This window comes from Eurypyga helias, unplaced genomic scaffold, assembly GCF_000690775.1.
Source record: "Eurypyga helias isolate BGI_N326 unplaced genomic scaffold, ASM69077v1 scaffold6426, whole genome shotgun sequence".
NCBI classification, from domain to species: Eukaryota; Metazoa; Chordata; class Aves; order Eurypygiformes; family Eurypygidae; genus Eurypyga; species Eurypyga helias.
The window spans coordinates 58,602-75,587 of record NW_010254645.1 but is presented as its reverse complement, the minus strand read 5'-3'; the positions used below and the strand labels follow the sequence as shown (position 1 = coordinate 75,587).

The 16,986-nt window shown below is 39.3% G+C and overlaps 1 protein-coding gene across 7 annotated transcripts in view; it reads right to left on the bottom strand.

The window, feature by feature from the left end:
- Positions 1-16,986, bottom strand: part of NRCAM (neuronal cell adhesion molecule) — a 70,756-nt gene that overhangs the window by 22,399 nt on the left and 31,371 nt on the right. For 4 of the 7 annotated variants that reach the window (XM_010153068.1, XM_010153072.1, XM_010153073.1 and 1 more), the window contains 8 exons: positions 14,103-14,300; positions 13,923-13,993; positions 12,827-13,052; positions 12,402-12,517; positions 8,488-8,692; positions 8,168-8,290; positions 6,968-7,144; positions 5,915-5,950 (listed from right to left, as the gene is read on the bottom strand). In XM_010153068.1, the coding sequence (XP_010151370.1) occupies positions 5,915-5,950; positions 6,968-7,144; positions 8,168-8,290; positions 8,488-8,692; positions 12,402-12,517; positions 12,827-13,052; positions 13,923-13,993; positions 14,103-14,300 (1,152 nt within the window). The remainder of the gene's footprint in view (positions 1-5,914; positions 5,951-6,967; positions 7,145-8,167; positions 8,291-8,487; positions 8,693-12,401; positions 12,518-12,826; positions 13,053-13,922; positions 13,994-14,102; positions 14,301-16,986) is intronic. The other 3 variants (XM_010153070.1, XM_010153075.1, XM_010153074.1) reach the window with 1 other exon arrangement.

The following is a 16,986-nucleotide window of genomic DNA, read 5'->3' as shown; positions in this document are numbered from 1 at the left end:
TCAGCAGGATGTTTATTTTCAAAAACATCATTTTTGTAATTCTTCCCCTTTTTCACAACTGCTTGGTCTAATTTTCCAGCAGGCCTGGCAAGTTTTAGTGAAGTCTGTTAAACGTGCCATATTTGCAACATTAACAGGCACACACGACGACAAAAGACGGCGGATGGATCCCGAGGTGATGAAAGCCTGGAGTCGAAGCGGTTGCAACATTTAAAGCTTGTCTCAAATCTACCCAGACTCTTGTCTTCTCCATCAGCACACCTCTCATGATAATTAGCCTTAGTTCTTCGGTATGTTTCCCAGCACTGTTCACAAGGGCAGAATGTGTACTTGTCAGCTGGCAGGAACGCCCAGCGTGTGCAAGCGCCAGTTGGTAAAAAGGGGGGCAGAAAGCTTTGTCTCAGGGAGCAGGGGTTTTTCAGTACTGTGTTCTCCTGGTCTGTAACCACGCACGAGGCTGCGCGACCGCGCTGACAAAAGCGTCGCTCTGGAACTGATGGGAATGGACTGTAAGTTACAGTTTTCATACAGGCCGACTCTTACTCAGCCACCTCCAGTAAATTAAGCCCTTTATTCATGCTCTGATGCGATGCAAAAGGTAGCTGGCACTTCCGAGTATGGTTTCATTCCTGTAGCGAAGTACAAAAGTATAAAAGCATTTCCCAATTGATGAGAAAGAGGCCTAGGCTCCAAGTAAAATTTTCCTTCCTTTACAAATTAATTCCCATGCCTTTTTAGTGGGGTTTTTGGAAGAGTTGTAGTTCATCCAGTCTTCCAGGAACACGGTTCCTCCAAAAACAGAGTTAGACTTTTTTTGCAGGATTTAATGAGACCTGACATGACATATGAACTGATTTTAACTACAGAATAGGTACTCCCTCTCCAGATTTATTTCAGCAGAATAAGAAATTAAATAATCCCTAAAGAGACTAAACTTTAGGAGTTTTCATGGGATTCACCTGATTGCCAGGAAAAATATGGCAGTTAAGTGACAAAGACACATTTGAAGGTTAACATCCAATGGAAAAAACCCGCAAAGCAGTGTGTCACAGACAATTAGGGAAAATGCATATATGAAGACAAATAATTTCAAAGGGAAAAACCCCACACCTCCCACAAAAAAAAGTGAAGGAAAAAGGTAACGGATCCTGCCAGAGCCTGCAAGACACTGTGAAGGATTTCGCTTTTGTTTGCTTTTTAACCTTCAAATTTTACAGTACGGAGTACAAGCCTCAGCATAACAGTAGGAGTGAATTCCACTTCTGTCAGCGAGAGGTGGGCATTAGTCACTTCTAAGACTATTTAGGCCACTGCAAGAGCATTCCTGTCGCACAAGAAATGCGGAAGACAAAGAAGAAATACAGGAAACCGTTGCACTGGTAAGCATTTAGCGTGGTGTGGATTCTGCGTGACATCTATGAAGCGAAAGGTATTTGCAGCCATTCCTGCACGGCAATAAGCAACGTTTGCTCTGGTCTCGCATGCAAAGCATGATCATTGTTCCCAGTTTAAAAAGAGGACAAAGCAGAGGTTCTGTGTAGCAGGCTGTAGTGAAAGAATCACAAAGCTCTATCATGGAAAAGCCCACAGGGAGAGAATGGCTGAAGCAGCAGTAGAAAAACACTATAATCAACTTGAAAAGAAAAAGCAGCTTGAACTTGTTAGCAAAAAATGTAGACACATTATGTGAAATGATTCAAAGAGGGAGGGAAAACAGATGGTGGGCAGGGAAAATGATTTAAAGAACAGCATTGTGTACGGAACATAGAAAATCGAGATGTTCCTGTCTTCCACGAAGAGATCAGAGATACGGACTCAGCTGAGAGATTTCTAGCCTACAGTGAAGCGCTACATACTGGAGATTCAGTCAGAAAAAAGGAATAGATTGAAACCCAGAAGCTAGACTACTTGTTTTTCCTCCCTTTCAACAAAGGTGTTTCTGTCAGTGATAGCCGAGGTGTGAAGTTTGCATGAAGCAGGCAGCCCAGACTGACAGAAAGCATTAGCTCCCTTGCATTGCAGGCCGGGACTGCCAGTTACCAGTGCCTGCGTGAGCAGGACTGGCCTTTCAAATAAAAATACTGACTAAAATAAGAATAAACTGAAAAGTGAAACAAGGCGGCATCTGAAATGAGACTGACATGTCATGACACCCCACGCTTCAGCTTACAATGGACACGGGAACAAGCCCCTGTGACTCAACTTTCATTTCTACCACTGGGGAAAGCTGTATTCTCTTCCTTCCTCTATAGACCAGTTATTTAAAACATCTGATGGAAAAGGGTAGGAGAGACTGGACTCCAGCGATCACCCGAGTCACCCTGCAGCTGCCAGTATAACTATGTCATACCACATCAGCTTCTTATTCCCCAGTTTTTCTTACATCTCCGTTACCTCATGCCCATTGTTGGATGTCACTACATAAATGGCAGCATCAACGCACACTGCTCACCTAATACTGGCTGTAAGAAGGTAGGTTTTACCTAGGCAGTTTTTAGACACAGAATACAGGTTGCTAAGAAAAAAATCAATAATTTTTTGGTATTAGTACCATAATTGCATCAAATTTCAGTCATTCGTAACATCACAGCATTAGGAAGGAAGAAAGATAGTGCAAGGCACATAGGAGTATCAACCATAACAGGATAGCTTGTCCATCTCGGAAAATAACGAGTCTCCTCATTTACCTGTGTGGGCTTGTGAGAGAAATACATGGATCTGGCTGTTAAGATGCTCTTAGAGAAGAAAAAAAACCCTCAGTTCTTGTAATTTGACAAGATCCATCGCATTTCTGCTATTTGATGCAATGGCACTGTTTGTCTAAAGAACTTTTTTCATTAGGATGGTGCCCACATGACAGGGAGACAGTAATTTCCTTCTTATATTGTCCCCAATTTGAATAGAGCTACTACGTTCTATTCAAGCTACAGAAAACAAACAAACAAAATATTCCTTTGTCTAAATCCCTTAGCCTTCACCTCATATTTCATGTTTTCATCTAAGATTGTTATTTTAACTTATGGGAAAAATGCACAAAATTTACTTCTCTATTTGCTGGTGTAGAATATAGCAGACATCATTACTTAAGACCAGTATGGTCATTTTAATCAGACAACCTCAGTTGGGACAAATATTAAGTGTCAAACGCAGCAGTAAGCAGATTGTGGTTACTTTCGTTGCTTTTAAAGCAATAAAGATGCCTGAAAAGATGGCAAAAGACACGTGGTGCCAGGAGACAGGGAATGTGTTTCAGAACCGTATTAAAAATACTGAGACCCTCTAGGATTCTCAGATTTACCACAGCAGTATTTCCCTCTGCACTTTATTCCACACTTTCACCCCGAGAAGTGAAATATGTCCCAAGTGGCACAGCTCGCCCGGGTTTAACTGATCTGAACTCCCCCAGGACCTCGTGTCTGACGTTTCTAACTGGCCAAGCTGCCGGTCAGCGGGGGCAGGGGTAGCCAGTGGGAGACACCCAGTACAGACATTTCAGTGCAATTTGGGCTGGCTCAATCTGGGACCTGTTGTCATCTTAATTTCCAAGGTGAATGCGCTCAAATTGAAAGAGAAAGGATAATTACATATTTCTGGTAAGTTCTGCCCTTCAAAGCAAAAAAAATGGTTTTGATAGATCACAAAAAGGTTGGGAATACCTAAATTTCACTTTCTCCCTTGTATAGCTTTGGGTCCACATTAGTCAGAACTGTATATACATATACAGGCCCTCCTGCACTTAATGGAGGAATAAAAATTCACTGCTGGGTACGGCTTCTTGAGTGGGCTGAGCATTTCTATCTTCCAAATCCACCCACTCATGAGACCAAATAATTTGGCACTCGATCTGGATAATACAATCCTCCTTTTCCTTCCCCACGCTCCCACACCAGTGGTGAAGCAGTTAACACGCTAGTGCAAGTAGCCACTGACAGCATTCATCTCGGGCCCGCAGCAACTCAGATGTCCAAACAGATGTCATGGCTTTAGCTCCGTCCCATTTGCAGTTCCAAAGTTTTCTTTGCAATTGTAAGAGCTAGATGCTACAGGAATACGTGGAAACTTTGAAACCATAAACGGCACGGAACCAAACGAAGACATCTGCTTAGTTTTCAGAGAATCTGAGATGACAGCTCTGAAATGTGAGCTGCTCCAGCTGACCTTACAAATAAGATGCTTTCTGCTAGCCACAGACTGTGGTACAGCTATAATTAGACCCCAGTTTCACACAGAGAATCCATTTTTCCTCACATGAGTTTTTATAGTGAGCTATAAATAATGAGAACCTAATTTGCATTTCTGCTGTTACTGCCCAGGACTACAAGCCAGTTTGATTGTTCCACTCTGTGCTGCCTTCTTAGCTACAGCTACACTAAAAAACACTAAGAAAGACTTGTCATTAAAATAAATCCACAACTCCATTCACTTACCAGAAATGCAACTGATATTGGAATATACTATACATACACACATATATATTATACATGCACAAATGCAGGCATACATATATATTTGTAGTCCGAGTTATTCCACAGTGAATGAAGTTCTTTTTTATGGCTATTAGCATTCAAAATATGTGATCATCAAAAGGAAAGAAAACATATGTAAACCAATTTGTGCTCTTTTCGAAGTTGGTAAAAACTGTTGGGTATTTAATGTACAGAGTTTGATTTGGGATGTTTATTGTCTAAGAATCTGAAGCACAGATGTTCATTAGTGTTAATGACAACTTTGATAGAATAACAGATATGCATCGAGAACATCTATCTCACGCTCCTCAGGACAATATTTGCTTCTGACAGCCTTCCAGTAACTGAAAGGGGCCTACAAGGAAGCTGGGGGGGGACTTTTTACAAGGGTCTGTAGTGACAGGACAAAGGGTAACAGGTTTAAATTGAAAGCAGGGAGGTTTAGATTAGATATCAGGAAGAAAGTCTTCACGGAGAGGGTGGTGAGGCACTGGAACAGGTTTCCCAGAGAAGCTGTGGATGCCCCATCCCTGGAAGGGTTCAAGGCCAGGCTGGATGTGCCTTTGAGCAACCTGGTCTAGTGGAAGGTGTCCCTGCCCATGGCAGGGGGGGTGGAACTAGATGGTCTTTAAAGGTCCCTTCCAACCCAAACCATTCTATGACTCTGTAATTCTATGACAGTGAAGGTATCAAAATTCATAAAAACTATGTGCAAATATGTGAAGAACACCTAGTTTGACAGAAGAACTGCACCATCACTAACTAAATATTACTGAATTGAAGAATATGGAAGATGAGCCATTCCCCTAATGGGAACATCCCCTCAGGTTCACAGATCTTGAGTGAGCACTTAAGACATCAGGAAGCCATTTGCCCGTATATCCAATCTGATACTCGAACTGAGAAATATACAGAGGGTATTGTCACTGTCCCGTCTCCTGTACACAGTTGGCTCCCAGATGAAATAAATCTGATCAAATGGGTGGCAGTAATCAGCAGTGAGAACAAGAACGCACCCACTTCTTTAAAACAAAAAATGCACACAGCATAGGCAGTAAAAAAAAATCTCCTTTGAAAAAATGCTGCTTTTCCTACTCCAGCTAATCAGTGCTAGTGCACCTGGATCTTGAATATTTATGACAGTGACATACATCTGTTAAATGTTCAGAAATAATTAGACTTTGCTGAAGCAAAGCTAATAGATTCCCCCGGCACTCTGTGGCAAAATAAACAGATGAAAGGTATTAATAAGCATTCTGGATTTCTTTTAAAAATAAATAATTTAAAAAAAAATATCTAAAAACCAAAACCCACAAATGTTTTCTTCCAGCACAGATTAATACTCTGTATAGCAACGTGTAGTAGTCTTTCTGTCCTTACCACTGTAATCTCCCCCTTTGCAACACTGCAAAATCCACACATTAAGAAATCATGCAGTTTCATTTTACCTTTGCCTGCACCTACAGCAGGATGGAGAATACCAGCTTTCATGGAGGAAAACAAGAACAGGAACACTATATGATTAGATACAACACCAAAGGGAACATACATGTATAATTTCATTATAAACCACAAAAGCATGCGGACTAGATAAAATGTATTAATTCAAACGAATTAGAAACAATCCACTTACGCTGAACACTGACAGACTTTTACAAGACAAAAATTAATACACATGCATTTACAAAATTCTATTGCTCATGCTTGTCAAGATTCATGATTTAAAATACATGTAGTTCATATGCAACCTTAGTATTAGAGAAATGGCATTGCCTACCAACTCATCTATGGCAATTCCAATAAACTATAATTTTACTAAGCATAAAAATACATGAAAAAATGGTATCAAAATAGACTTTCAATATTAAAATGTGCAAAACCCTAACAGTCGTTCCCCCCAAATTTCCCCTTTGCTTTAACTACTCTTATTTTATTCAGCTTTCATATTTAAATAACATGTTCAACAAACGAACTGCCAAAATCAGAGATCTAGAATGGCTATAAATGTAAAAATCAAGAGTGAGAGGATTGAACAACATACTTGAGAATATTTAAATATTACAGTTACAGTTTTTGCCAGCTCTGTAAAAAATTTGAGACCTCACAGAAGCTGTTGCACATTTTAAAAGAGAAACAATTTGCTCTAGCCATAAAGCTGCATCATCTCAGTGTTGTTCTCTGTGACCAAAGAAGGTCAATGAGGCAGAACAGGTGAATGGAGGAAGCCCAGAAAAGCCCAGGTCCTAGCACTTGTAAGGTTATGGCAAAAAGAGTGGCTTTACACCTCTGATGGGGCTTCCGATACAGTAGAAAAACTTTGCACATCTTTTCTTAAAACCTATTCAAAATCCTTTATTAGTGTATAATACAGTTAAGAAAGCCTTATAGAAAATTTTACTAGGGGCTATTTCCTTAATGGAAGGAAGGAGTAGTAGTATTTTTAATAAAATCTGTAGTGGCTTTTAAACTCAATGGGTTTTCTTTATACATACCCATCTTACCTTCATCCATAACTGTTACTGCTTCCTCTGTTATCTGACTTCCTGATCCAACTGAAGTTTGTGCATTAAAATAAAACTTGTACCGTGTGCTGTAATTTAAATTTTTTAATATCAAGCTGCTCTCGTTGGCAGGAATTCTTATCTCTACCAAGGGACCCAATTCATGTGTGTTGTTAACTGTTGTTGCAAGACAAAAAAAAAAAAAAAGAGGTAGTTAGGAAAATCACCTACATTATCACTGTGTTAAAGCAGGCTTTTTTGTTTGTATTTGTTTCATTTGACTGCTGCACTGTCCATTTGAGGTTATATGGATGATAACCTACAGTTTCAAAAGAAAGTCACATTTGTGTAAAAGGGATCTATACAAGGGGCTAGAATTCAACAGGGAGATAGGAAATACCTTCAATTGTTTTTTAATTCAAGTTCCATTCTCACAAGTATCTGAACCCGAGGCAACCGAGTCCACATCTCATCATTGTCTGAACTTACACACACTTGAAACGCTGATCATTACAAAATTCTGAAACTCTATACTAGCTGCCTCATGATAAATTCAGTATGCTTAGGAAAAAAAAAATCCCTGAAGTGACTCACATCTAATGCCAAGTACCAGTGGAAGTTGGTAACTGGAAGAAAAACTCCCTGAACCTGTTCCATGCACATGAATTTCTTTATTTCCAGTGTCACTACTGACGGATTTCTGGGCATGTGAGCAGTGACACAGGGATCCTAAGGAAGTGATTTACAGCTCTCATGAGTAAATGGCACATTTATGAGTTTTTAATTTTTAAATTAAAATACTATGAAAATTGAAGAAGCAGGTAACAATATAATTGGATGCATTTAGATCTACTTCTAGTGGTACTTTCTCTGCAGTTAAAATATAGGATTTGTAAGTAGCAGTATCTTGCTTTAACACAGCTGCCAGTTATATGTGGGACCTCACCTCCATTTTTCTGTGAATCATGCTTTGAAGAAATAAAAGTAATGGAAAAACGCTGCCCTTCTACTTAACAAGTGAAGTTTCCCAAACAGTCATCTATATTGCCAAATAGGTTTATCTTTTTCAAACTTGACATCTACAACGTAATCACATCATCTGTACATTACAAATTTAGCGTATTTTTTTCTTAATAAATGGGTTGCTATTTGGTACACATACTGTATAAGTTACAAATTATATATTCATGGTTAACTTACTTGGCTGAAACTTCAGTATATATGATATCAAGACACCGTTTGGATGGGTAGGTGAACCCCACTCCAGAGTCAGAGAGTCCAGCGTTGGGTTAGTAATCTTCAAAAAGGAGGGTGAGCTAGGAACTTTTAAGAAGAGTATACCGTAAATACAAAGTACATTAACTTAAAAATAATTAATGAACTGTTTGAAGGATATTACTTTATTGAGCCAGATTATTATTTTATGATGTCCAAGATGCAAATTCAGGAATTACACCCTTCATGTTCTGTTTCTGAATATACCACATTTAAGTTTATTCTCTAGCTTTCTGATTTCATACCTCCTTCGGGGGTCTTAAACACTTTGTCTGGGCTTGCTGGTCCTTCTCCTTTACCATTAACAACTCTGACGTTCAGCTTGTAAGAACTGTAGGGCTCCAGGCCTGGCAACATTCCAAAGGTCTTGTTTCCCCTGAAAGTCAAGATCTTTTTCTCTACATGCCGCCTGCTCCTTCTGGACAGACTCTGCACTTTCCAGTAGTAAACCTAAAGACAAAAGAAAATCTACAGTGAGTGTTTAGGTGTTCTGATTTTACAAACTCTTAAGCTTTTTCCATGACTATCCATAAATTGCAGGTAGGAATAACTGCGGTTTTAATAAGCTCAGGTAAGACAAAACATAGACCTTTCCTGCTCCAGAAACAGCCACGTCTACACAACTGGGTGAGGTCTATCAGCTGCCAGTCCTGCTAATGCTCAAAGCCAGTTTGACACAAGTTCTGGTGTGGAACTGCACTAGTACGTGATGGTTCTCATGTCAGCAAGTCCATCTGAGAGGCAGGACTCATTCATCTTACTGCAGGAATGGATAATGTATCTACACAGCTTCTAAAGCAGACCTGCACTCTGCCACCTTCTCACACACCTGACCATGCGATTCCCTGTGATGTGGAAGCCAAGTAGGTATTTTTAAATGGGAAACATACAAAAATATTTGTCTGGGCTAGAAAAACACACACATTCTGAAAGGACTCTGAGGTTGCAGTCATGGAATGATCTCCACGTAGGGACAGGAAGACTATTCCTCCATTTACGTGACAGTTAGATCAGACCTAGAAACTGATTCTGGTGTCCATTTTGCTGATTGAGTTTCTAAGAAACTACTGATGAGCCTCAGAGGTAATTCGCTCCACTTCACGCTCTTTACTCTACGATGATATGTGGAAAGATATTAACAGTTGACCCTATTAAGACTTGCATTACTCCTAGGATTGTCACCTTCAAATACATCAATGTTCACTTTTCACAGCGTAATTTTCATGCGTGTATGATCACACACTCCAACTGACAGGGTAAAATTTTGGTTCCATTTAAGCCAACTGCAAAACACCTCTTTAATTAAGGAAGCTGGGATTTAACATATGAATTCAAAAGAGGGAACTGTTCAGACTTACAGAGCCCAACTAGAGAGCTTACAAAGCAGTGTTACACCAACACCAGCTTTCTACTGCTAACGTGCCACTTCACTCTAATCACTGCTCAGTCCCGCTGGGTTTTACATGGCTCCAGTTAATGTTTTTCAACACTGCCAGCTGTCATCCTGTAGCTCTCATCCTACCAACTAGTGCAGAAAGCTATTTACAAGCCAACAAAAGCTGGAAGTGTTGGTACTATTAGTACTGAAACTCATCAGGTACGGTTCACGATATTTTAAGAATTGTTAGCAAGTAACTCTTCACAATGCGCATTATTTTAGTTGGGTCATCACTTGTCACTAGCCAGGCTGAAATTAAAACAAAGCTTTAATAAGCTTGGGTTGATAAGCAGTGATTTGGAAGAGAAATATGATAGTAAAAGAGACTGTGTCACATTTTTCAGATACTGTATTGGATAACAGGAAAAAAATGCCAAATCAACAGTGTCAAGAATTCCTTTTAAAATGTCTTCTTATGCTTGAAACGCTTTATAATACCACAATACATCAAGTAATAGCTAGATTAATACATGAGTAAAATATGAGTGACGTGCTGTAGGCTGCTGCTAATTAGATGTTTTCCTGCTTGGTTCATACACTTCTCTTTATGACGTGACTGTTTACATAAATACCCCTGTCTTTGTTTAGAAATGCATCCCTAACGCAACACTGCATATTGGGCTACGTCTGAAATAATTTTATTAATTAGGAAAGCCTGAGTTTGCTAGTAGGATTTCACGTACGTAGGTAAAAGGAGAAAGGCATGTGCTTTGTAAGCTGTGTCAATAATTACGACACTTGAAGAGCACTTGGCATCCATGAGAAGTTTTCAGCTTGAATTCAGAGAAAGCTTTATAACAGTAAGTATCCCCTAGGTCTTAGGACTTGTCATGCCTGTTTTAGCTTGATTTAGCTGTATCCGCAAAAAGTAATTAAGAAACTTCTGCTGCATCTGCAACTTACTCAAGGACATGCCACTGTCTCATTTGTCCTAGCCATGAGAGCAAAAATACTCAGTGGTCAGGGTCTGTTGTCAATCCTGTGGTCTTGAGCTTGTATTGACTAACTTATTTTAGCATCACTTCTCCTTCGCTTTGTGTAATTGTGTGGTTCTCACCACCACAGAAAAAACATCACCCTGTGTACAGAGAAGGAACGGTACACCAAACAGCAGTAATCATGGCATTACTATCCCTGGACCAACTGCAGAGGAAAGTGCACAACCCATCCACAGAAAGTAACCCTCAGAGACTCCAAGTCTGTGGAAAGAGAGATCTCCACCTGAACTTGGGATGGTGACAACTCACTGTAACCGCGCCTTCGAGGGGTGAGAACACCTGATGTATGGGCAGATGTTTGTGTCTATAGGGATTTTTGTATTTTTAACGACCCGTAACAGAAATCTGATGATTTGGACTATGAGCATTAGCACTGCTGTAACTGGATTAATCATTAGCATTAACTTCACTAAATTCTAACTCTTTATTCCTCACATAACGGACTATTTTTTTTTGGTTGTCCTTTTGTGTGTGAAGCATCAGGATGATACAAGACTGTCATCTAACAGATAAACATATAGCAGACTAATACGTCCTGTTTCTGAGGTGAGTTTATGATCTAGGGCAAAGCACACACTACTAACTACTTATGCCAGCTCGTACAGAACTCGCTAAAGTCTCTCTGGACGGTGGGATTTTGTGTCAGGTCAGTGACATCCATACACCTGGAACTGACATTTATGTGGTAGCCAGCTGTAACACACTGAAGTTTGGTTTCAATGCTCTTGAATGCTGTAGTCCTCCATTTTATAAGTATGATGTACATTTATTCTCCTCCAAATAGTTTTTACTCTCTTCCTTTTTCAAATACTTCTTTTTCCTCCTTTCATTCAAACGGAAGTAGTTTAATTTAGTCTGTCTTGGGAAGTAACCTAGTTCAGGCTGTGTAACCAGTCTGTTTTGTTAGCATATATTTATTAGTACACTTGCAGAGGGCCAGAAAAGTAATTATTTTTTATTTTCTTCTACTGTTGCACAGGAAGTCAGTATATCCTCTCATTCCACTCTTCCCTGCACAACCAGTCTACCATGCTTCTGCAGCTTCCACTCTTCAGTTTCTCCTGGTGGGTTTCTAGTGCAACGTCTGAAGCAACTTTTGCCATCAGATTTTCCATGTTCTCCAGGGACACCAGTTGCCCCAGTTTCTAACCTTCAAGTCCTCTGTATCCCATTCTCTATTCCTCACAGTCTTCGGTCTCCAACACAGCCTTCTCAGCTATCACAGCCAGCGCATCATCTTACACTAAGCTTCCTTCAGTACATGTACACTCCAAGTCTTCTGCCGTTTCCTAGCTCCATAAATTTAGCTGTTAAACTGAACTTTTTCCTGCGCCCCCCAAGTTGTAAAGATGTGATAAATCATTTATGGCAGAAGATGAGTAATCTTAGCATTAGGATCTGGAAGAGACTCGTACAGAAGCTGTTTTTTCTCATCCTCTAAATACCCTTTTGGATTAAGATCTGTAAATCTATTACAATTTTTTTAATCTATATAACATGTGCAAACACATCCCGTTTTTTTCAAGGACAGTGTCACATGAGGCTAGTGCTATAACGCTGCTGAACTCCAAATGGATTTGTACCAATGTTGTGGCTCTTGTCAGCAAAGGTGAGCTCACTGAAAAGCAAGAGTCCTCTTATATGTCAGTTACTTCAATCTGGATGCAGCGTCATGTGACCTATGTTAGTAAACAAGGAACAGCAAGCTTTTGACTGTACTTACTTTATACCCTTGAAGGTGTCCTCGGACACTTTTTAGTGGAACTGGGTCCCAGTGCACCTTTGCCAACGTGCTGTTAACCACATGCACCTGGACGTTGCCTGGAGCAACCATCGGCACTGTGTGGAAAGGATGCAACAAGTGCCTAGTTAGGATGAGACACCACAGGAACATCTGTGGCTTAACCCCAGTCAGCAATAAGCACCGCACCCCCGCTCACTCCCCTCCCCCACGTTCCTATGTTAAAAAGCTGACCTCAGGATTAATACTGCTAGTATTACGGAGCCTTATTATCTCCAAATTGCTTAATTTTAATTAAAAAATAACTACTGTCCTCCTTATCGGTATTTCAGTATTTTATATACCCATTTAGTTTACATATTTAGTTGCTTTTCACTAGTACAATTGAGTCAAACATCAAAACTTACAGTCCTCCCCTGAATGTCCAATCACCTCTGATGGCTCCGGTGCATATCCCAGGTCATTTAAAGCTTGTACTTTTATTTCATAGGGAACAAAGGTTGGTGTTCCAGACACAATGTATTTAGATACATTTGCAACTATAACAGATGTCCATTCATCATCAACATCTTTCTGACGCCAGCTGACTTTGTACTGAAGCCCTGGTCCGTTAGACTGAAAACCTGTTAAAGACTGAAATGAAAAGAGGAAATGAAATTGGTTTACACATATTCTGAAGCATCTGAAAAATGCGAAGTCACAGAGGAAATACACTGATTCTTTAGAATTTTACTGAAAATTTACCACTCTGTTTCGTGACAGAGAAGCACTGCTGACATTTCCAAGCTGTGTATTTTAGCTTTTACAGGAGGTCAGTTCAGATGCTTTTAATTCTTTAGCAAAAATGACAGTGAACGGTCACACTGGCTAATTCGCATGCAACCATACACTGTACCCAGATTTTGTTTTCAGGTATTGCTTAGAAAGCAGAGGAGAGAAAAACTAACTTACACCAACTCCCTACAGTGTTCCCTAGGCAACATTTCTTGCTGGGGATGGGAAATCAGTTTTACATGGCTCTCTCTTTTAAGCCTTTGCCCTTGTAACAGGAGCTCAGAGAGAAAAAATTTTTCCACAAAAGTTTTTTAGTGGAAGAGTGCGTAACAATTTAGTTCATCACAGAAGTTGAGGGTAGAATTAGGATTGACATTACAATTCATTCTAAAAATAAGACTCTACTTGAGAAAAAACACACTTTACATACTTAAGTTCTCCTAAACTGGCAGCAAAACATCCTGTATTAACAAATTAATGACTAATCTTGAGAAATCACTCAAGGAAAATATGGCACCTTAAATATTTTTTTTTTCATAATGCATGCAGCTTTTCCCTGAAAATGAGGATGGAAAAACGTCTGGATTTTACTCTGTAAAGAATGTTTTAAGCAATCAACACATCTGGTATTCTCATAACCTGCTCACAGTTAGATCATTGTTTCACTAAAACAATTCTACTCACAGACCTGAAAACAAACAAATGAAAACTCAAAAAACCCAAACTTACCTCCCATGTTATCACCAAATTATCAGGTTCTGAGCCTATCCCTTGTACATTAGAAGGATTTTCATCAGGGTCTAAAAATAAAATATTTACACATGAATGAGAATGCTGTTTGCGCCGTAAGCATATTCAACAGCACTCATAGTACGAGCCAATCACTGGAAAGCGGGAATAGTTATTTACTTGCAGATTTTGTCAGGTACTGCTCAGATGGTTCACTTGGCTGACTTCTGCCAATCTCATTGACAGCTATCACACGGAATGAGTAGTTGACGTACGGAGACAACTTCAACTGTATTGTTGTCTGAGTTCCAGGAACTTCCGTCTGGTAATGCCAGACCCCTGGTTCATGCAGCCCATCTTCATATTCAATCACAAAGGCTGTAAACAGGAACAGAATCCAACTTTATGTCAAAATTTGCAACACCCTCCTTGATCAGCGTCAGCATTTCCGAACGAGTTCATCAGAAAGGAGTGATCCAATCAATGACTTTAAAAATCATGGAAATTGAAACGTAAGTACAGAAAGCGGAACGCAAAACGATAATGGTCTCAAAAGTACCGACCGGGTAGAACTACAACAGAAACGTTCTGACTTTTATTACTCGGTACTCTCACTAATGCAGCTGCCTGTCAAGTAACAGCCGTTATTGTAAGGGCTCTCTCCCAGGAACTGGATTTTAATGTCACAGGAACCCTTGAAAGATCACAGCAAGAAATCGTACAAGATTGGAATTCTGATGTAAAAGTCATATTTGGCTGACATGTTGGTCTTAGTTGTATCAAGCTGACAGTAAGCAGTATCTGTGCAATATGAAAACTCTCCGAGTTTTCCATTTTCCTCAGGGAGACTGGCTTAGCGAAGAACTATTTAAAGTCAAGAACCAATACTTGAGGAAGGTTTTCGAGAGTACTTCTCGGTACCTTCAAATTAAGTCAAGGAACATATGATCAGAAGCTAAGGTTCTTGAGAGTTCTCTGTGTGAACATTACAATGATTACTGTGAAGACCCTACAGAGTACATAACCTTGGGGATAAATAGGTTTGTAGAAGTCCAAAAGGAAAATCATATTTTCAAAGACAAAAGGACATTTTTTTTTTCAGCTGTGAAATAGCCAAAAAAGCTTCCTCCTCTTAGGTATAAGAGAGAAATTTTGAAACACTTAAGAGGAATTGTTAGGATACAATGAGTAAATGGGAGGAGAATGTGTAGTCTGAGTATATTTTATAAAACTCTTAAGTTTAGATATACAAAATTTACATAAGCAGCAAATGTTAGTGTGTTGCGTAACAAAAATTCTGACCTATCTCATGTATAGGTGGGGACAAGAAGCCAGAATATAACTCAGAATACATTCTATTTGCACTACTAAAGAAATTCTGAGAGGCATCGAGAAATTGCTTTCGGAATACTTAACAGCACCACACAGAAATAATGCACAACAGTTTGAGGAGCCAGGATGTTCAGGAAGTAAAATAGGTAAGTAGTAGTAAGACTTCTTAAGGCTTGCAGATTTCATCCTGACCTGAGTAGTAAGGAAGAGGGAGAACTTCCTCCAAATTACTGCCTGAGTTACAGCTGGTGTTGTGTGCCCAGAGATAAAGGTCTTGGGATGGGATGTTTTCTGGGCCAAAGTCTTTGTTGAAAAAGTGAGAAAACAAAAAAGCACCAACAAAGGTTTCACTACGGCTCTTTGCTTCCCTAGTAGCTACCATTCTGCCTGCAATTCTAACAGAACAATCTATAGCAGACTTCAAGAGAAAAAAAAAAAAATCTATTTGAGCTCTTAGAGAGGTTCTAGCATATCAATCGCATTACTTGTGTAAAGGGATCACTCATAATTAAGTTCAGTCTTTGAGTTTGACCTGCACTTTGAAGTGATAGCAGCAGCAGCAATAGGCTTAGTTGTGAAGCAAATGCCTTATTTTGCAGGCTCTCAGAGGACCATGCCACAGTATAAATTGTATCATAATTAAAACCATAATTATTTAGTCAGAAGAGTTCAATTTCCAATATCAGAGTGCACACAATAGCTCACTTCTAGAAAACCTCTGACATGAACCAATATCATCTCTTTTGAAACAGTGTGATCTCATTCCTATGGAAAGGCAAGGCTTGTACCTTCTGGTCTGGAAAGAATTGAAAATACTGATACAAGTGTATATGAATAAGCCATAATTTAAAAAATATTTTAAATATTTACATTAGATTTCTATATATTATATTTTGAAAAGTAAATTACTAGTTGATACACATTAGACAAGTCTGAAAGTGCAATACTTCAGCAAGATCCCTTGGTGTTTCATCAAAATGCAATCACTATCTTTTGATGGGTTCTGAAACAGCTGCAATTCTGTGTTTACAAAGCTTCTTTTCCAGGTGCCTGATCCCTATGGCTTGTGTTCAGCATTGACACTGATCAGCTTTGGACCCTGGAGAGCAACAGTCCATAAGTCAGCCTAACCCGTTCATTTCAAATGTACGCTGGTCTCGGTAGCTTGTGGCAGGTATTAACCAAAAATACACCACATAAATAATTAAATACATGAAATTGCTCATAATGAAAAAGTTGCCCTGACAAATTTTTCTGATCCTATTTTTTTTTGGAAAACAAACACAAACAGCCTTCTTCCTTCGTCCTAATTTCCCCTTCCATCCTCTGTTCAACATAAGCAAGAGTATCTTTCAGCATGTTCTACTAGGAGGAATAATAGCATTTAGGATCAATTTCCTGTATCAGAAGTTTATAGAATTTTATTTACTCTGTATTATGGATATGCTGCCTTTCTTCAACTGTCTGGACTAAAAAAAACCAAACAAAAAAAAAAAAAAAAAACCACAGAAAAACTATATTCCTAATATTTTCAGGAAGAATAATCTTCCGTATCAGTAGAAATGGAGATTCCCTAAAAATATTGGTACTGATGTTATCTCAGTTTCATGGGAATTACAGAATAGCTAATGCAAGATGATGGTAGCTCTCTCCCTCAGAAGCACGTATGAGTAACCCTTTACTCAACTAACGAACAAGTCTGCTCCCTACATATTGGTAAGACTGGGCCTCA